This window comes from Oncorhynchus kisutch, linkage group LG11 (genome assembly GCF_002021735.2).
Source record: "Oncorhynchus kisutch isolate 150728-3 linkage group LG11, Okis_V2, whole genome shotgun sequence".
NCBI lineage: Eukaryota > Metazoa > Chordata > Actinopteri > Salmoniformes > Salmonidae > Oncorhynchus > Oncorhynchus kisutch.
Window position 1 is genome coordinate 62002870 of NC_034184.2, and position 22784 is coordinate 62025653.

The 22784-nt window shown below is 42.9% G+C and overlaps 1 protein-coding gene across 1 annotated transcript in view; it reads left to right on the plus strand.

Annotated features, from left to right (window-relative positions):
* The first annotated feature begins 1393 nt into the window (after positions 1 to 1393).
* The window catches only part of LOC109899452 (nuclear receptor-binding protein 2), a 49948-nt gene continuing 28557 nt past the window's right edge, over positions 1394 to 22784 (plus strand). The window contains exon 1 of the mRNA XM_020494702.2: positions 1394 to 1944. Coding sequence (XP_020350291.1) covers positions 1825 to 1944 — 120 coding nt within the window. The 5' untranslated portion in view covers positions 1394 to 1824. The remainder of the gene's footprint in view (positions 1945 to 22784) is intronic.

The window sequence follows — 22784 nt, forward strand, 5'->3', positions numbered from 1 at the left end:
GTGGTAGAGAAAAGCAGTCCGATATCCTCTGGTTAGATATCGCGCTGTGCAGGCTGGCAGTCCGGGTTAATGGTGATGACCACTAGCAGTGGCTAACTGACTACTAGCTAGTTAGCTGGCTAGCTTCTGAGCGGGGTTCCGGTTCAAAAGTTATCAAAATAGCAGATCCATACCACATTGAGTGAGGAGTGTTGCATGAGAGTATGTTCAGTCCGTAGATGGAAAATGAGACTAAAAAAAAGAATACAAATATATACGAAGAAAAACGATATATACAAGGGACGGGACAAGACAATCAAAACAGACATCTTCACTGCTACGCCATCTTGGTAAAAGGAGAGTCTGGAGGAAACCTGGCACCATCCCTACGGTGAAGCATGGTGGTGCCAGCATCATGCTGTGGGGATGTTTTTCAGTGGCAGGGATAGGGAGACTAGTCAGAATCGAGGCAAAGATGAACGGAGCAAAGTACAGAGAGATCCTTGACGAAAACCTGCTCCAGAGCACTCAGGACCTCAGACTGGGGCGAAAGTTCTTCTTCCAACAGGACAGTGAACATAAGCACACAGTCAAGACAACGCAGGAGTGGTTTCAGGACAGGTCTCTGAATATCCTTGAGTGGTCTAGCCAGAACCCGATCGAACATCTCTGGAGAGACCTGAGAATAGCTGTGCAGCAAAGCTCCCCATCCAACCTGACAGAGCTTGAGAAGATCTGCAGAGAAGAATGGGATAATCTCTCCAAATACAGGTGTGCCAAGTTTGTAGCGTCATAACCAAGAATACTTGAGGCGGTAATTGCTGCCAAAGGTGCTTCAACAAAGTACTGAGTAAAGGGTCTGAATACTTATGTAAATGTGATATTTCCGGCAAAAAAAAAAAGAAGAGTGCTATACTGTTTTTGCTTTGTCATTATGGGGTATTGTGTGTAGATTGATGAGGGGGGAAACTATTTTTTTTTAAATAGAACACGACTGTAACATAACAAAATATGGAAAAAGTGAAGGGGTCTGAATACTTTCCGAATGCACTGCATGTGATGAGTCTAAAGAGTGCAAAGGTGGGTCAATGCGCAGTTAACCAAATAGCGAAAAGGTGGGTCAATGCGCAGTTAACCAAATAGCGAGCTGGACTGACTATTTAGCAGTTTTATGGCTTGGGGGTAGATGTTCAGGGTCCAATAGCCTGGATAGTGAGTTGACTCCCCATAGTTAAAGTTCCACAATAAGAGCTATGACGCTAATATGTGTGTAAGCCCTTCACGGTTGTGTTCTGTGTGGATGTCACTGAGTAGACTGATTTATATCCGTTTGCAGCACTTTCAATAGGGACTTTTATTTTGAAGGCGGGCCGCCAAATTCCACTTTTGTGGCTAATCGTTAGTGTCTAGCTTCACATTGGTGAAGCAAATGAACCAACAACACCGACATGACGCATGGTGGTGATATATGTATAAAAAAACAAATACTTCATACCGTAAATGGTAAAAGTAAATAACGAAACAAAAGGAGGTATCGGAAATCAACTTCTTCTTTCCCATACAGGCTTTTTCCATACGAGTGGTTTTGCTCTTCATCTGTGAATACGGATAGTAGGGGCAACATTTCGCAATCTATTTTGCATACAGTTGAGTGCGCGCACTAGACTGGAACCTTTTTCCTTGTTTAACGTAGTAACATGAATATTACATCATTTATTTAAGCTTTTTATTTTAACTTTATACGGCGTACATTTCTAAGGTGTTTTGTGAAACCTTTATTCGCGCGCGACGTCTGCGCTACATTCGAGTGAAACCAACGGGGATTAACATAAAACACGGAATACAATGACTATGTCAGTCCCGGAGAGGAATTCAGGGTCCGAGGGAAAGGAGGAGGAGAGTGAAGATGAGAGCGAAATCCTCGAAGAAAGCCCATGCGGTCGCTGGCAAAAGCGAAAGGAGCAGGTTGGTTTATCTATTTGGTTTATCTATCACGCCGGTGAATCAACTGCTGCAGGCTTTTCCATTGCTGCCTTGTGGGCTCTACATATACTAACATCTAAAGGGGAGACAAGAAAAAAACATCAGTCCGTTTGGAACATGAGACGTCTGCTAGGCCTATCCGTCGTAATGTATCTAATAACCTATTATTGGGGGTTGGATGGTGGTGCCTGGATGTCTGTATTGTTGTAGCAGTAGCAGGTGCAACCGCTACAGTAGTCTTTAAACCGCCCCTCAGTTCTATTCTTTAACAGAAAAGGGCGTGGGCCCTTATCAAATTAATTGCATGGAACACACAATTATTGTGGAGTGATGGACTACTTATTGAACCCGAACCCCTCGTATCATTGAGAGCTTATACTGGCAATGGTTTGACAATTATTCTATTTTTCCAAATGATCTGTGTTGATCGATGATTTTTAGACTATTAAGAAATTGCACTTGCTGTATTATACAGTAATACAATTGTATGAATATGATATTTAGCCACATTGTATCTGCAATCTGCCTCACTAATGATAAGGGCAACACAGAGGCAATGCTGACCACAATGATGTGCCCAATATGGTTCATACAATACAATGTAGTTCATCAGACCTGTCTGGAAGACAATTAGAAAAACCAACTCCATCATCAACAACTGCATCAGAATGCCGCTTCTATAGTTCTAGAGAAGATAAGGCTTCAGTGTTGAAACAGAAGGTTATCTCTGTGGGACACCCGTAGCTTCCACCGTGCTTCCCACAACTGCCTGACCTCCCTCCTATCTCTCTCCAACACAGCGTACTTCACATGACAGACGCGGTTGGCCAACAGCACTCACATACACACACACCACCTCCCACCGTCGCTCTCAGTGTTTTTCCACTCATTGATTACACATCAGTGTGTTTGCTGGTTTCTGGGTCACTTTGTCTGTCACACATTTACCATAAGCCCGCCAGTGACATTCTTACGATGTTCTCATTTCAAAATGGTACGAATGCTTCTAGGAGAGGAGAGTGAGAGCACATTGATAGGATGGAGCAATTCATGAATGAGACTTTCACTCATGTGTAGCATGTAGCATCTCACCTTTTTACTGGGCGATTCCAGTGTTATGGACATTACATTTGCATGCAAAATCACAACTTGAATGTCTCACAGAATAGAAAAACAAAATACAGATGTGTGTGTCTATAGTACCCCCAAAAAGTGAACTACTAAATATTGGCATGTTGGATAAATAAAGGTATGGATGGTACATGAAATGGACAAGCTTTTTAGGGAGACTGAACATATTAGCAAAAGTCTTGTAGTTTGTAAGTCTGCAAAGCTGTCATCAAGGCAACGGGTGGCTATTTGAAAAATCTCAAATATATTTTGATTTGTTTAACACTTTTTGTGGATACTACATGATTCCATATGTGTTATTTCATAGTTTTGATGTCTTCACTATTATTATGCAATGTAGAACATTTAAAAAAATAAAGAAAAACCCTTGAATGAGTTGGTGTTCAAAAACTTTACCTGTTGTGTGTATATAACAAATAACCTTTACCAGTTGAATGTAGACACAAATATGAGATGTTTTTGTATCAACATTCTTCTGAAATATTGTAACAAAATATGTAAATTAGACTATACATGTGCCTTTACTGCCAATCCACTTTTCTGGACACTGAATGAAGTCAGTATATTTTGTGAGGCTTTTCATTTAATATATACACTCCAGGACTATTTATCAGTGTCACGGTTGTAAATATGTATGTATTATTATTATTATTATTATTATTATTATTTAATTTTGTATTAATGTTTCATTCAGACCTGCACTGTATTTCACTATACACTGCAACTACATCTGCGACCCTGTGCATGTGACTTAATAAACACCATCTATTCACAGATTGTTGATAAATACTCTTCTCATCTTTCTATCTAAAAAAACAGTACTGCCGTGTATGACGCCTGCATTTCAGCATATATTTTCCATGTGAATCTTAGCTAGAACTCGTGATTTTAGAGATATCAACAATTGCTTCAGGAAAAGTCTGAAGAACACTGCTCAGAACACGATTTTTGTGGATGCACAAGCTTCTGAAGCTATGATACATCAATATCCATCACATCCTTTTATGGATGTTACGCATATCATAAAGCTGAACAAGGATACTGACAAGGATAAGAGAGAAACCAATTATAGACCATATAAAACCTTGTTGAAAGTTGGCTTTACAGCGAATGTTTCAAGATGATCCAATGTAAAATCAAATTAAAGTTTATTGGTCGCGTACAGAGATTTGCAGATGTTTTCGCAGGTGTGGCAAAATGCTTGTTTCTACCTCCAATAGTGCAGTAATACCGATCAATAAAAACTCAACAATACACACATAATCCAGAAAAATAAGCGAGGTTTAAGGTGTAACATGTAAGGTGATTGTTTTTCAAAAACTTTTCCTAAAAAACATTAGGGATGTTACATTGCCTGTCCCAGTCACCCCCTACATTGCCTGTCCCAGTCACCCCCTATCTTGTAGCAGAACACGCAAACAAACTCTAGACGCTTCCATTTGGTCTGTACTGCTTCATAACATCTCATCGTCATAACTAACACAGTGGGACAGCTGTGAGCCCCTTTCTAAAAGCCATGAAATATGGTTGTCTGGTAAACCTTTTTTGAGTCTTGGCCTCCCACGCTGTAATTGTCCAAATTCATGCAATTTCCTAATTAAACTGGTCAAATAAAGCCTGAACTCCAACATACACTGAGTATACCAAACATTAGGAACACCTTCCTAATATTGAGTCCCCCCCCCCCCCCTTTCTATCAGAACAGACTCAATTCGTTTGTGCATGGACTCTACAAGGTGTCGAAAGTGTTCCACAAGGGATGTTGACTCCAATGCTTCCCACAGTTGTGTCAAGTTGGCTGGTTGTCCTTTGGGTGGTGGACCGTTCTTGATACACACGGGGAGACTGTTAAGTGTGAAAAACCCAGCAGCGTTGCAGTTCTTGACACAAACCGACACCTACTACCATACCCATTCAAAGGCACTGAAATCTTTTGTCTTTTACATTCAACCTCTAAATGACACACATATGGTGTGTAAACCTTAAGAACGTGGTTTCATTTGGAAATGACTAACTTTATCTGTACATACTCCGGTTGACCTTTCCATGGAATCACGCTATTACCTTTACTGTTGACTGCTCCTCTAATATGTATGAAGGATGATTGGCCTATTACATGGTTATAATACAGAACACTTATCAAGCTACATGATGAGTGCTTTTGTTCTATTGTGTGATTTTTATGAGCTCGAGCTGAATCATAAATTATAGGACAATGAGCTCATTGATACAATAAGAAAACGGGACTGTTTTGAGTTAGTGCTCAGTGCTATCCACTGAGTCACATTGTTTAGAATTCCTGTTGCACCATTCTGCAGCCCTAGGTGTGTCCAGGCTGGCAGCATACTGAGTGCATTTAGATGTTCAATAAAGAAGTCAATAGGGGAAAGGTTAGCCTGGCTGGACACACATGTTTCTATTCCAGCACACGGTATTAATGTTGTCTTTACTCATGGTGAACCAAATGCTTATACGAGTTTGTTTCTGTCCTAAGCAGAACAAGCTATAGGCAATGTTAAGTATATTGGTTTTATATCCTTAGGAGTTAGTTGGCCGATATTACTCCTCAGACTTTATTAGACGGTGGTTTGATTGCTTTCAGAGACAGACTAGGTAAGCAAGGCCCCAGAGGTTGAAATACTAGCCAAAGGAAGACATTTTCTGTCAACAATTACAACCGATATCCATGTGTTGTTTTCCATTGACATCCATGTGAAAGGCAAAACAAGACGTTAAGCCAAAGCCTTTGTCATGTGTCTCAAGCAGGCAGAAACAATTTGGTATCTGTCAGAAGCCAGATCAATCCTGCTTGTTGGAGTGACTGATTAGGTTAAACCTACCCCGTCCCTTCACCTAGACATGGGAAGAAATCAATGTGGGCATTAGGAAGACAGTAATTCTGTGGCAGGCAGAGACACGCTTTGTAAAAAGGTGTTTAACCCCTTTTTCTTCCAAATTTCATGGTATCCAATTGTTTAGTAGCTACTATCTTGTCTCATCGCTACAACTCCCGTACGGGCTCGGGAGAGACAAAGGTTGAAAGTCATGCGTCCTCCGATACACAATCCAACCAAGCCGCACTGCTTCTTAACACAGCGCGCATCCAACCCGGAAGCCAGCCGCACCAATGTGTCAGAGGAAACACCATGCAACCTTGGTTAGCTCACACTGCACCCAGCCCGCCACAGGAGTCGCTGGTGCGCGATGAGACAAGTATATCCCAACCGGCCAAACCCTCCCTAACCCGGACGACGCTAGGCCAATTGTGCGTCGCCCCACGGACCTCTCGGTCGCGGCCGGTTACGACAGAGCCTGGGCGTGAACCCAGAGTCTCTGGTGGCACAGCTGGCGCTGCAGTATAGCACCCTTAACCACTGCGCCACCCGGGAGGCTAGCAGAGGCTCTTATCCAGAGCGAATTACAGTTAGTATATTCATCTGAAGATAGCTAGGTGGGACAACCACATCACAGGGGGATTATTTAAGATACATTTTTGAAGAGGAAGGGTTTCAGATGTTTTCTGAAGATGGGCAGGGACTTTCAGCGGGAAGCTGGTTCCACCATGGGGTGCCAGGACTGAGAAGAGCTTGGCCTGGGCTGAGCGGGAGCTGCCCTCCCGTAGGGGTGGTAGAGCCAAAAGACCAGAGGTGGCAGAGCGGAGTGCTCGGGTTGGGATGTAGGGTTTGAGCATAGCCTGAAGGTAGGGAGGGGCAGTTCCTCTTGTTTCTCCGTAGGCAAGTCCTATGGTGTTGGAGTGGATGCGAGCTTCAACTGGAAGCCAGCGGAGTGTGTGGAGGAGCGGGGTGATATGGGAGAACTTGGTAAGGTTGAACACCAGGCGGGCTGCAGCGTTCTGGATAAGTTGTAGGGTTTTGACGGCACAAGCGGGGAGCCCAGCCAACAGCGAGTTGCAGTAGTCTGGACAGGAGAAGACAAGTGCCTGGATTAGGACCTGCGCCGCGTCCTGTGTGAGGTAGGGTCGTACTCTAAGAGTGTTGTAGAGCGTGAACCTGCAGGAGCGAGTCACTGCTTTGATGTTTGCCGGGAACGAAAGGGTGTTGTCGAGGGTCACGCCAAGATTCTTTGCACTCTGGGAGGGGGACAGTGTGGTGGAGTTGTCAACCGTGATGGAGAGGTCTTGGAGTGGGCAGGCCTTCCCCGGGAGGAAGAGCAGCTCAGTCTTGTCGAGGTTGAACTTGAGGTGGTGAGCCGACATCCAAGCTGAGATATCTGCCAGGCACGCAGAGATGCGTGTCACCACCTGGAGAAAGTAGTTAAGTGCCGTCCACATAGCAATGATAGGCAAGGCCATGTGAGGATATGATGGAGTGGAATTACTTGGTGTATAGAGAGGAGAGGAGAGGAGAGGGCCTAGAACCGAGCCCTGGGGGACACTAGTAGTGAGAATACGTGGTGCAGACACAGATCCTCTCTACATCACCTTGTTGGGGCGGCCTGCCAGGTAGGATGCAATCCAAGAGTGTGCAGAGCCTGAGACGTCCAACCCTGAAAGGGTGGAGAGGAGGAGCTTATGGTTCACGGTGTCCAATGCAGCGGATAGATCTAAGAGGATGAGAACAAAGGCGAGAGAGTTAGCTTTGACAGTGCCTCTGTAACACAGAGAAGAGCAGCCTCGGTTGAGTGACCCATCTTGAAGGCTGACTGGTTAGGGTCAAAAAGATTGTTATGAGAGAGATAGTGAGAGAGTTTGTCAGAGACAGCACGTTGAAGTGTTTTGGAAAGAAAATAAAGAAGGGATACTGGTCTGTAGGTTTTGACGTCAAGAGGAGTCTAGTGTTGGTTTCTTGAGGAGGAGAGCAACTCGGGCCATTTTGAAGTCAGACAGGACGCAGCCAGTGATCGGGGATGAGTTGATGAGGGAAGTGAGGAATGGGAGAAGGTCTCTAGAGATGGTCTGGAGAAGGGATGTGCGGGCAAGTTGTCAGGTGGCTGGTCCTCACTAGTCGCAGGATTTCATATGGATAGAGAGGGGAGAAAGAGGTCAAGGTAGTTCTGTGTGATGGGGATAGGCTGAGTGAACAAGAAGCAGATTTGTACTAAGTTGGCTCATGTTGGTTTTTCCAGGCCTTGTTTCCTCTTTGTCAATTGTGTGTCATGTTTTTATTAGCAATCGCTGTCAATTTACACATCATTGCAAAAACCCTAGCTAGCAGTGACTAGCCTGGTCCCAGGTCTGTTTGTGTCATCTTACTTTGCCAACTCCTTGTCACTCATTGTCATGCCAAACACGACAATTCCATAAGTAGTTGGCAAGAAAGCAGAAACAGACTGGCACCCAGGCTAAGTAGTCGCCAACTCGACTACTTGATTTCAAAGCATTCTAGTGCACTGCTTATTTGGGGCGATCTTAGTTTCTGGTTTGGGTGTTTGTGCAGCCCTCACACGAGGACAGCCAGATGGACCTCAGAAAGCATGACAAAAGCAACCTGTTGAGTCATCACAAAATTCCATCCCTTTTTAAGATAAAACACAGATAGGCATTTGAAATCATTTCACTATTCAAATAATCTCATGAATGTTTTGAAAAACAGTTGAAATACATGTATTTTTTTAGTAACTTTTGTTTTGAACTTAGACAATTACTTGCTGCACAGTCTGCGCGACTCTGGAGAGCCATGTACCTTGCGAGAGAGAGCGAGAGAGGCCACTGATTCACGCTAGTTAGACAAACATGTAAATACCATACGTTATCTGTCATCCCATCTGGCAGTGCCGGTCTTTACTGGATCAAATTGATGTAAAGAAGCTAGCTAAGATATCCAGCTAGCTATGTTAACTAGCCAGCTAGCTAGGCTAGTTGAGGCTATTTTGCTGTGTTCCCTATCCTTGTCTACAACAACTCCATTCAGATTAAACAACAGCCTACTTGTCAGTTGCTCATTGTAGCCTACTCCTTCACTTTTAGCTAACTTAATTATGTCATTTGATTGACATTTTCCATTGATTAGAGATTTCCCACTTCACGTTGCTACACATGGAGACTCTGACTTTAGTGCGCACCTCTTTTATTGGCAGAAAATAACAACAATCTACAAGCATGAAACGTGTGTACATCATTAAAAACTACATTCAAAAGTCTGTCGTTTTATGAAATTAAGAATTTCAAATGTCGTGGTATATCCTTGTGTGTAGCAATGCCACATAGATTATTTTATTTAATTGAGACGAAGCCCCCCCCTTCTCAAAAATGAATACTCTTGCCCATCCTTGGTTTCTTATCATCCTATTCGGAAGGAGTGTACATTCCATTCCATGCCCTTTGGAGTTCTATTCTTCCCCCATGGCCCTGGTGGAGCGACTCTACTCTACCCTGACCTGTAAGAGTGGGACCTTTATCTGTTGCCTAGCTGGGGAGATAATCACTAGTCCAGGGTGCAGTGGATAATGAAAGAGGCCCATCGATGAGTGAGCCCTCCGCCCCATGCAGCCCAACCAACGCCCTTCACCACTTAACCCCAGGGGGCAGGGTAGAGATCTTTACCAAAATAATCCTCCCTAGAGAGACACACATTTTCCATCATATCATGCTTGTATCCACTATTACTGCATATTTTTTTTTAAATTAGATTTATTTCACCTTTATTTAACCAGGTAGGCTAGTTGAGAACAAGTTCTCATTTGTAACTGCGACCTGGCCAAGATAAAGCATAGCAGTGTGAACAGACAACAACAGAGTTACACATGGAGAAAACAATAAACAAGTCAATAACATAGTAGAATTTTTTTAATCTATATACATTGTGTGCAAAAGGCATGAGGCAATAAATAGGCCATAGGCGTGAATATTACAATTTAGCAGATTAACACTGGAGTGATAAATGATCAGATGAACATGTGCAGGTAGAGATACTGGTATGCAAAAGAGCCCAAAAGTAAATAAAATAAAACAGTATGGGGATGAGGTAGGTAAATTGGGTGGGCTATATACCGATGGACTATGTACAGCTGCAGCGATCGGTTAGCTGCTCAGACAATAGTAGTAGCGGTGAAGATGGGACTACAGGGATGGAATGGCCCAGTAGTTAGACAAGCGGGAAAGTAACTGGAGGGTTGATGGTTTCAATCCCAGCTTAGACCAGATAATCTTGCGCGAAGTGAGCCGGCATCCAGAGGGTTGCTGGCATCATGCTAGATACCATCGCCTGTCGTTGTGCCCATGAGCAAGGCACTAACCCCTTATAATTGCTCCAGGGGCACTGCACTGCGGCTGACCCATTGCTTCCAGCCCCTCAAGGTATGTGGGTGTGTGTCTCGGGGGGTGGGGTTGTGAGCGTAAAGACACATTTCCGTTCTCTTCTTGTTTCAATGTAAATTCATGACTGTTGAGGGACTGTGTGAGAATGATGATTGACAGGCACATATATTTGCATAGTTTTGTACAGATGTCACTGCTCACTGTTGTACTTCCAAGTCTTTGTTGTGAGACAGAAGGCGGGAACAGGGGCCAAGAATGTGCACCTATGGCTTTACGCACATGATTGCTTCTCCATGGCAACTTATTACAAGGTGCATGCTTGACATGCCTGTCATGGAGAAAGTTGATGTATCTTTAAAAAAAAAGAAAAGTTGAACTTTACAGTTCCAGTACTTTACAGTAGGCCTACGTGATATTACAGTGATCAAATTCATGTGGTTACTGTAACTGACACACGTCCTCAAGCAAACAATTATCCTATTGGCCACCAAACCCTCAGCTCAGTCCAAGCCACAGGCATAGTTAGCCATTGTAAGCCCCTGTCATGTCCTGGCTGGCTGTAAGTGCTGCCTTGCTTTAAGAGATCTCTCTAATGACCGCTGCTTCCTGATGATCCAATGCAGACTTTCTCGCCGGGCCTGTGTAACAGCTGCTCCATGTGGAATGACACCCACTGCGATGTCCCCTGCATGGGAAACGGGCAAGTCATGTCATGTCATGTCTTAAATAAACACTCGCTGTTATGCAAAAGCAATTAACAGAATTGCCCCCCCCCGTAGAATCGTTGGGAAATTACGGACGATGTTCTGTGGCCAGAGGCGATAGGATGGTCACCCTCTGCGCATGGCCGATGTTCGTGTTGGAATATCTTGCCTTTAAGGGAGGACCTCCTTAATGAAGATATAGAATAAGACTGCAGTTAAACCTGATCCATCATAACAAACCATTGACCCAACATACCTTACTAAAGTGTAGCACGCCTGGCTACCGTTACCACAAGACCTGGTCTCAGAATTGGCTTCATATATGTGCGTCGACAGGAGGTTTTCTCACCTGGAATGATGGCCACTGTTTGTATGAAGTAGTGATATAATGTCCCTCCCCCTTTGGGCGCATCAGGAGATTTATGAATGAATGGTTTTATGACATAGCGGCAGGCAGACAGTGTCCTGTATCACGGAACAGCAGAGGAGTTCAGATGGCACGGGAATCTCGCCTTGGGCATAATGTACAGTGTACCCCTCATTTGATACTCCACAGTCCACACCGAAGGCGTACTGTACTTTGTCATCCTCTACAAATGTACAGTGGGGTCCGAAATGATTAACACCCTTGATAAAGATGAGCAAAAATGACTGTATAAAATAAATAATTCAAATACTGAGTTTATTATATGCTCCAAAAAAATTGGGAAATTATATTATTTTAAATGAACACAATTGCTCAGTGAAAGAGATTTTGTTCAACATGTAATACTTTTTTTCTCTCGAAAAAGTAGGTGTCAAAATGATTGACAGCCCTGTGTAGGCTTGGGCAGAGTATGTTAAATGGCATTGGCACTTGGATTGGAACCGGTGCTTTGGTCAGATGCCATGAAAATAGAGCTCTTTGGCCACATACACCAGTGGTGGGTTTGGCGTCGAAATGAGAATGCATCAGCAGAAAAGAACCCCATACCTACTGGTCCTGGGGTCCTTGTTAAGGTCAATGGCATCATGAACTTCACCCAGTACCGGGATATTTTTGCCAAAAACCTGGTTGCCTCTGCCATGAGGCTGAAACTTGACCATAAGAGGATCATAAAGCGAGATAATAACTCCAAGCACACATCAAAATCCACAAATAAATGGTGAATTGTCCACAAAATCAACATTCGTCTCAATCTCAGTCCAATCCTCGCACGGTGATGTATTGAAAGGGAATTGAAAACAGGGGTGTCAATAATTTTGACTCCTACCTAAATGAAAGAAAAAATGTAGTACTTGTTAAACAAAATCTCTTCCTCTGAGTAATTGTATTAGTATAAAATAATATAATTTCCTAATTCTTTGGAGCATACAACATAGCTCAGTAATTTAATTATTTATTTTATTTAGTCATTTTTGCTCATCTTTATTAAGGGTGTCAATAATTTCACACCCCACTGTAATTGACCTTGGTTGGTTGTGAAGACATGTTTTATGGCCCTCCTTTTATGGGTCTGCCAGACATGAGAGTAGTTACACCAGCAGCTAGCACGACTGCACAGTAATACTATTTCCAAGTCTGCATTTTACCACACTACTTAATATTCATATCACTCCAGATACAGCATCGAGTTGATCTGTCGGTGGCTTTTAAACACTCCTAACTAATAATAAAACCTTGTTGCCACACAAATCGGGTTTATCTCAGCCATTGGTCATACACTTTCATGAAATGACGTTGTGTTTGCCTTTGAAACAAACGTATAGAAAATATGCTGCCGTGCACATTCCTACTCTAGCAAACACAGATGGATAGTTCAGAGGTGTTAATAAATGCTAGAAAAGCGTTAATGAAATAACTGACATTGGTGATCAATCTTCTTAAGTGGCCTATTACTGTCTGATGTCAGGGTGCCGAAACAAAAGATGTAATCCAAACAACTGCCAGTCAGTGTCTACAATAGGCTGTCAAGCCTTTCACACAGCACAGCACATGGCATTTCCAGGTATTATTTACCCTCTGGCCACCTGGTAGGGAAGACTTGGAGTGGCTGGCTGCCTGCTGTGCCTAAACCAAGTCCACTAACGGCCCCAGCCCAGTCTCTCTCCACTGCAGCCTGGGTTGTGTACATTAGGGCACACACAATGGAAAATGTTTTGCAATGGAAAACGCAAATGAGCATTTCTCATTGAACAAGTCCATGTAGTCCCACCCTGGTTCAGTCCCCCCCCCCCCCCCCCGTTGGTTGCCGAATGAACATGACCCTGGAGTACCAAGAGGAGTGCAACGGGAGAAAGAGAAAGGTCTTCCTGGCCTGGGCTAAGAATAGTGTCTGTCAGGTGCAGTAGTGTGGATAGATCATGTTGCCAGGACACGGTGTGAACCCATATCGCCCAGTGTCATGGGGCTGAGATCTGAACGAGGCAGGAGCTCCGTCAAAGCAAACAACAGACCAGATGGTATCCAACCCAACCAATTCGAGTCTGTCGTTAACAGGGGCGGCAATCCTCTCGATCCTCTTGTTTGAAAAAAGTGCTGCAATTTTAAACGATTTTCACTTGTAATGCTTGATATGTCGCACTGATGGATACTGCTATTGTGCTAGTGTAATGTCTGAACTGATTAGGCCTATATTACCATGGTAGGTCATGAGTATGGACATTTGTGTGGCAAGAGAGGACTTTATTAAGCCATTGACAACACGTCGTACACAGTGCGGTATCCGTCACCGTTTTCCACTTGAGTCTTCTCATTCCCGCGCTCCCTCTGACAAGGGAGCTGGCATGGGACGAAATCTTTGAGGAATGGCTGACGCCTCCTGCAAGCCTCCTCCGTAGATGTTACCGTTGTCTAAATGTCATGACTTCCCTGCCACCTTGGATCCATGCCACAGTGTCACTTCGCAGTTTGAGACTGCCACTGGTGTGTAATTCTCAATGTCAAAACTCAAGCGTTACTCTTTAGCCCATAGCCGTTTGAGTGGCAAATTGTTGATTTTAGCCCTGTTTTGTATGGTTGATTTGATTAACATTCTTCGTACTTCTTCCTTCATTCTGACATGCTCATTTTGAGTAGTAGAGATACATCTGAAAAGTGCATATTACTACTGACAGAGCCAGTAAGATTTGCATAATTTAAAGCATAAGGCATCCGCTGATCTGTTTCTCTCCCATTTTCTCATTGACAGTAGGGAGAAGTAGAGCTTTTTCAATTGGCCTCCATTTTCCTATTCTGCATGAAATATTAATATCCATCTTGTTCGATGCAAAGGAGATGGCGCCTCTCTCTTTGAAAGTTGCTTTTAGTCATTTGCGCCGTGTCTGAGAGAATAAATGCCATGACTCATGTAAGGCATTGGCTCCTGTAGTTTTGTGAGGAATTCTGGTTTTGAGCAACAGCTCGCAGCTGATTCACAGCTGTATGAGTCCCTATGTCAAATTCAGGTTTTGACTCACAGTGTTGGGCAAACGCGAGGATAAGTGCTCGATGTGTTCTGCTTCGCTGTGTTGGACGCTCTGTCGCATTTTACGTATAGTGGTGGGGTGACAGTCTAGGATATACCGTATTCGCCTATCAGTGCTCTATAGGATGAAGACACAGTATGTGCAATTGTATAGCCAAGATGCCTCAAAGCATAGCAACAGGGTCAAAACTATTACAAGTCCGAAGAATAACAGCCTTGCAGTCTCGTTATTGAACCCAAAGGTCATCCCCCTCCCCCCAAACAGCATGAGAGGATTAAGGGGCCTACAGGAAGGAGCAAGGTCATGAGGCCAACAAAACATTAACATTCCTACTTCAAATGCTTTTCCCCTCAGACTAAAACCAGACTTTCCAAAAACTAGAGATGGCATGCAACCTTAACCCAATAAGCATTTTGTGAGAGGTGTAGGCTTCTTTACCTAAACCCAAAGCACGGCAAATGTGAAACTACGAGAAGAGAAGAGTTTTAGGTCAGGGATGTGATCAATGAACATCTAACCTTATTATTTACCTGTCAATCCCTCAGAACCCTCCAAATTCATATGCTCTCTCGCATTATTGTCCATAATCATTACCATGGCGGAAGAAATCTCACCACCGCCTCAATAAAAATAACTCCTGTCCTCCATGCTTAAGGGATTATAGGAGATTTGCATTTTCAAATTTGAATGCATCTCATTCTTGTTTCAGCAGCCTGGCGGGAAGTAAGCAGGTCTTTTGCATGCAGGGGCCAGAGAAGAATAAAATGTGACTCAACACAGATCGACTCTTCATGAATTTAACATGGCTCTGGCTTCTGTGAATGGCCTCCTGCTATGAGCTTATGAGACATAGCTTTACTAGTGCAGTAGGCTGTCTTTGTGGACAGCTCAGGGGAAGTGGCATTGGATATTTATTAAAGAGTGATTGTAGTAAATACACTATATATACAAAAGTATGTGGACACCCCTTCAAATTAGTGGATTTGGCTATTTCAGCCACACCCTTTGCTGACAGGTGTATAAAATCGACCACACAGCCATGCAATCTCCATATACAAACATTGGCAATAGAATGGCCATACTGAAGAGCTCAGGGACTTTCAACGTGGCACCGTCATAGGATGCCACCTTTCCAACAAGTCAGTTCATCAAATTTCTGCCCTGTTAAAGCTGCCCCGGTCAACTGTAAGTGCTGTGAAGTCGAAACATCTAGGAGCAACAACGGCTCAGCCGTGAAGTGGTAGGCCACACAAGCTGAAGAGAATAAGAGTTAAGCGCATTCCATCCCTTACCAGATATTGTGCCGACCTTTTACAATCTTCTCTAGGTGAGAGATAATGCCCATTGGATGTGTCCGACATTCAGTTCGGACTATTTTGTTGAAGTGTATACTGCCTACGGCATCTTAAGATTGACAAACAGCACTATTGACGCTTTTTCTCATTTTTCAGGCAAAGGTCTTTTAAGGGAGTATGCGAGCACACTCTTTTGGCTAGGCGCTAGCCAAACTGAGACATGCAGAAGCCTTTACGTGTCAAGATAGTGCAAACTTATGTCTTTGCCAAACTGGCCAAATCAAGCCAAGCTGTTAGCTTTCACCCCGTGTTACCTCTTGCCTACTCTTCCTGGCACAGTGCTGAACTTGTTCGACCTCTGAGGTTTTGCAGGAGGTTCAGACTGAGACCCTGTTGTTCCTCCTCCTCTGGTTCTGCCGTAGCCCTTTAAACAAGCAGTATGTGTGATTTACAAGCATGAATTGGGTAATCCAGTGGGCAGCAATTACCACTCTTTATGGAGAACTTTAATACATGGGTGGACTTTGCCAGGCTCTAATAAGCCTCTCCGGGAACCAAGTCAATCCCAGATGTTTTGAAGGAGTGGGACGGATGCCAGATTCAGGTCAAAGCAAACACACGTCCCATTAGCCCAGCTGCCCGACCGACTGACTGACCGACTGACTGACTGACTGTGTCGTGAAAAAGTCTCACCCAGTTCTAATCCCTCTTCCTGGAATTGGACTGTTTTTGTTCACCAAAAATGACACATTTTTTAACACTCTCCATCTTTGTTTTGTAAATCTGCCATTTGAATGTTTTTTTAGTCTCACGACTGCCTGCTGCCAGCATTGTAGAGGTGCAAATGAATGTAATTGCCTGAAAGGGCAGCTCCAGCTGCTGAGCAAAGCAGGACCAGATTTCCACCCAAAGATAATAATTCAAATGGAGGCCCTGCTTCTGATTCTCTCATGAAATTATGTTTATGGTCTTGGAAGGTATAAACATCCATTTGATTTAGTATTGTTGTCTGCATTAGTGGAAGATCTAGTTCCTCACTTTAAGTGGTGATTTGGAAATACAGCTAAAAGTGGTATGCCGTGCACATGATCTCCATAATGTTGCGTTGCAACTGGCCTGTTGGAGAATGACAGTCACATTGATCGTCATAAATCCCCCATGCATGACATTCTTTAATCATTGGAGTCATTCTCGTTGAAGTTGAAGAATGTGTGAAACAAGCTGTATAACAGCTATTATAAATTGATTGAAGCCGTTATATATCAGACCGTATACCACGGGTATGACAAAACATGTATTTTTACTGCTCTCATTACATTGATAACCAGTTTATGACAGCAATAAGGCACCTCGGGTGTTTGTGGTATATTGCCAATATACCACGGCTAAGGGCTGTATTCAGGTACACAGCGTTGCATCGTGCCTAAAAACAGCCCTTAGCCATGGTATATTGGCCATATACTGTACCTGTCATGGTTCTACCTGTCACCAGAGGGGGGCATAGACCATCCTAGAGACATTAATGACACTCAGGTGTGTCTTATTACTCACGAGTTCCCTGTTAAAAGAGGTGTGTTTTCTTGTTTCCTTTGCAGGAGCTTAAATGGTCTGGTCTGTCTGTCTGTCTGGTCTGTCTGTCTGTCTGTCTGGTCTGGTCTGGTCTGGTCTGTCTGTGTTTCCTGAGTGAGTTTTTGAGACTTATTGTTTGTTGTTTTTCCCCAGTGTACTGTGATCCTGCGGCAACTGTTTATCAGTGAAGTATTTATGTTTATCCTTAACCATTCCTCGTCTGGTCTCTTCTCTGCAACTGGGTCCAACCACATCACAGCACCACACCCCCGCAGGCATTTTTGCTTAAATATACGCCGAGTAATGGAAAGAGCACCTGCTCTTTCCATGACATAGACCAGGGTTTCCCAAACTCTTTCCTGGGACCCCACTGGGTGCACATTTTGGTTTTTGCCCTAGCACTACACAATTGATTCAAATCATCAAAGCTTGATGAGTTGGTTATTTGAATCAGCTGTGTAGTGATAGGGCCAAAAAATGAAAGTGCACCCTGACATGGACCCTGGGCACCCTGACATGGACTGACCATGAGAGAAGAATGGTGCTGGAGGAGATGGCTGCCGTTTTACAAGCTCCTAACCAATTGTGCTGCTGTGCGTTTTATCGTGTTGTTTGAAACTTATTTTGTACATAATGTTTCTGCCACCGTCTCTTATGACCGAAAATAAGTTCTGGATATCAGAACAGTGATTACTCACTATACTTGTCTGCTCACACTGCTATGCTTTATCTTGGCCAAGTCGCAGTTGCAAATGAGAACTTGTTCTCAACTAGCCTACCTGGTTAAATAAAGGTTAAATAAAAAAAATAAAAAAATATATATATATAGTGCCTTGCGAAAGTATTCGGCCCCCTTGAACTTTGCGAACTTTTGCCACATTTCAGGCTTCAAACATAAAGATATAAAACTGTATTTTTTTGTGAAGAATCAACAACAAGTGGGACACAATCATGAAGGGGAACGACATTTATTGGATATTTCTAACTTTTTTAACAAATCAAAAACTGAAAAATTGGGCGTGCAAAATTATTCAGCCCCTTTACTTTCAGTGCAGCAAACTCTCACCAGAAGTTCAGTGAGGATCTCTGAATGATCCAATGTTGACCTAAATGACTAATGATGATAAATACAATTCACCTGTGTGTAATCAAGTCTCCGTATAAATGCACCTGCACTGTGATAGTCTCAGAGGTCCGTTAAAAGCGCAGAGAGCATCATGAAGAACAAGGAACACAACAGGCAGGTCCGAGATACTGTTGTGAAGAAGTTTATATTTATATTTGTATTGTCTAGGGTTTTTGTATGTCTATGGTGGCCTGATATGGTTCCTAATCAGAGGCAGCTGTTTATAGTTGTCTCTGATTGGGGGTCATATTTAGGTAGCCATTTCCCTTTGATGTTTGTGGGATCTTGTTCTATGTTTAGTTCCCTGTCTGCACTATTCATATTAGCGTCATGGTTTGTTTTGTTGTTAGTTTGTTTAGTGTTCATTCTTTTAATAAATTAGAATGTACCACGCTGCGCCTTGGTCTCATTCGTATAACGAACGTGACACAAGCAAGGTTCTAAAGACTGTTGACATCTAGTGGAAGCCTTAGGAAGTGCTATATGACCCCATAGACACTGTATATTTATTAGGCAATGACTTGAAAAACTACAAACCTCAGATTTCCCACTTCCTGGTTGGATTTTTTCCTCTGGTTTTTGCCTGCCATGTGAGTTCTGTTATACTCACAGACATCATTCAAACAGTTTTAGAAACTTCAGAGTTCTTTCTATCCAACTCTATATGCATATATTAGCAACTGGGCCTGAGTAGCAGGCAGTTTATTCTGGGCACCTTATTCATCCAAGCTACTCAGTACTGCCCCCCAGTCCCAAAGAAGTTAAGGACTACTGAACAAAGAGCCATTTGGGAGCCTAATAAGCGTCTCTTTTAGGTGAACAGAGGCAGAAGATCTGGCTTACCGAAAAAGCTATCACTATTACTTGGTATATGGGAATCCTGTGGGGGCTGGAACAATGAAACCCCTTTGATTTGGGAAATGTTTGCTTCATTAAAAACGACGTGCGCAAAGAGTCAGGCTCATTACCCTTGAGTTTTCACAGCAGGAGCAACAATCTAAACCTCAATTTTTGAGACTTGACGAGCACAAACAGAAGCCTAATCATCATCAACACCTAGTTTTGTCTGTGGAATCTAAATGGAATCTTTGATTAAAGCGCATAGGACAACCTAAACCTCAATTTTGGAGTCTTGACGAGCACCACAGATTATTATTATTCAATTGACCAGATTCTCAAGTGGCCGCGTTAAAAATGGAAGGCAGTCGAGAGGAGGCAAGATCAGGTGGGAACATTCTAGCCAATGAAAGGGCAGATACGCGTGTGAACAACAGGCACAATTTCCGTTATAAAGTGTTTTTTCTAAAAGTTGTCAGTACACTCGTAACAGCCTAAGCATTACAAAACATCTATTCGATCAAATAAATCACAAGCCATTCCATTTTTTGTCATCCAAATTCGACACGCTCTCATTGACCTCCATACAAAAACCCCTTGTTTGGTGAGTGAAAAATAAATCAATTAACGGCACCTGCTGGAGAAGACAGATTTTGGGCCCAGTTATCCCTCTCGCTTCGCCTCTTCGAGCCCATAGCCTAGGCCTCATTATCAACACCTAGTTTAGTCTGAGTAATACAAAGGCCAACCTCTGATACTGTATCTCTCCCTTGTACAAAAGAGCAATGTCCCTGTCACGATGGCCTTCCACAAAGAAAGCCAAGCATGGTTATGGGTTTTCTCTGTGATAAGGCAGGGTGTTTTCTGTCTGTAGTAAGTTATGCCTATAGCCTATTCTCTGTAAATTGTCTCTTGATGACAGTTGTGTTTCTATCACATGCCCTGGTGCTGGTGACTAAGGTGCTTATCTGGTACCACCAATTCATCATGCCCAATATGTTCGAGTCACAGGGAAGGATGGATCTCAGAGCAACGTAGAGACTATAAATCTTAATATTCTAATAACTTAATCAGATAAGGGGTTAATGTGTTTGCCACATCAGACACAACCATCAATTGTGAACATGATTTGCAAATCCATATACTGTACCGGCAGTCTACTCTAGCCAGACTGTTTGTGAGTGCGAGAGCGTTTGTGTTTAGGTCCGTGCTCTTTTTGTCGGCCTAGATGATTGCAATCAATTAAGAGCACCTGATCTCTTCGGTCCAAACTCAAGAGGTCTACCCTGAAAAGGAATCAACTAGATTACAACCCTTCTTTTTATTTTCCTCTTGGCCGCAGTAAAAGCTGCGTAGATTGGTGTGCTCTGTTCTGGATGTGTCTAGTGAGCAGTAGAACACTTGAGGTTACAGTGTTAGAATGGAAAGGAAGGCCTTCGCATGAATTAACCAGAGATGAGAGACAATAGCACACACACACACACACACGGGTATGTGCAGACACACACACACACACACAGGCATACACATCATATGCGAAAACGAAGACACCCACATCTCTTTTAGAGGTGGAGATGAGATCAAAGACTCCTTTTCACCAGACTGAGCAGATTGGCTTATATAAAGAGGCTGTTCAACACTCATTCTAATGCTTATCACATCATAGACCAGATGACTTTTAACTTCTAGAATGGGATTGTGTTTTAGTCATCTCTCTTCCCCACTGGCGCTCTAAATACAGAGCTTTGTCACAAGGCAGACAAGGGGAACAAGGACAATGTGGCTAGTGTAATCTTTTAACCCTGGTACTAACTGAAGCACAACACACTGGAGACAGCGGACAAAGAGAGGGAATGATGCAGATGATTCTACAATGTTTCTTTTAGGGAGCAAAAAAAAAATCGCCTGATGTTACAAGAACGTTCCCATAGCACATTTCGTCTTGTTCTTTAATGGTTCCCAGAATGTTTCATTAGGGTTTTGGAAAGTGTCTGGTGGGAACATTGTGGGGACATCGCAAAAGATATGTTCCCGAAACACAAAAACTGTCGACTGTCCAAACGCTCCCAATATAATTCTTACTTTGAGACACATTATATGGTCATGATCAGAAAAACAGAAATGATCCTAGATCAGCACTCATAGCCTTGGATACTTTGTAAATATGGACCTGGAAGTATGCAGCTTATAAAGAGGATGGGGGGGAGTGATGGTGAATAACCGAGTTACCAGTATTGTCCTGGGTTACTTATGTCTAAGAAGATTAAAAAATTCTTGATTGACCATACTAACATGGCTATATACTGAAAAAAAGAAGATCTACGAGAGCTTCCCTAGTAGTGCAGAGGATTAAAGACTTGGCTTGGGAACCAAATATTTCAGGTTCAAACCCCACGTGCAGATAGTCAACATATGACATGTCAAAATGATGGTTGTGTTTTTGAATGATTAAATGTCCTGGGAATGAAATACAAATGCATTGTGTCTCTATATCACCTACAATACAGTCCTCAAATCTTGAGAGAAACATAATAGGGGTATTTTCCAATCTGCTTTCTTATACTTTAAAGAAATACAAATTTGCTGAAAATGTTAAATATATTTTGTTCTGAAGACCTCCAGGACGAGTTAAAATGTATATTGCGTGAACATCAATGGAATATTTTTTCAACCTAAAACAAATATGCTATGGACGTCCTAAAAACGGACATATTTCATTCTTACAACAGGGAATGTCCTGTGCAACCTAATTTAAACATTGTATGAATGTCATCACAACTGGAACCTATCTCTTGTAATGTACCCACAACTTAATGAAATGTTCTGGGAACCTTTTTAAAGAACTGAGAAAGGCTATTCTGTCAACATTCTTGCAACATGTTATTGCAAGTCCAAGCACATATGAAGTTGTGTGTTTTCAATTAGTTGATTTGAGTGGTGTTACAAATAGACCGTTTTCCATTTGGGGAATGATTAGGAATCTTGCGGTCTCCACTTCCCACTCAAGCTCTCCAGGCAACATCAACAAGGCTTCCTCCGTCATACAGTGTGCTTTGAGTGTAATAACGGCTCTTGTGTTTTGGTACAGCCTTTGATACTACTGACTCTGGACTTAAGATCTCCCAGCCTGCCTTGCTCTCCTACATTCCATTCTTGACATGGCCTCTAAGGAAATTAACAAGTGAAACTTGATGTCAGCTTATCTCCATCACATCTCTTTGTGAAGTTGACAGGGACAGAGTCTTCTATTTGGACGGGCCATTAGACTAAATTCGCAGTGACCTGTCCAGATTGTGAAGGTCACCGAGTAAGGCAGGGGGTCTTGGTAATTGGTAGTGGGTCCTGGCAGTGGGCCTTTTCCCTTGAAGGAACATGAGCTTTACAATGAGACTGAGCTAAGCGATGACAAATGACATGTTAGGAAGTGGTTTTACTTTCCATATATCATTCAAGTTATTACTTGGTTTGCAGTGTTGTGATGGACGTCATTTTGTATT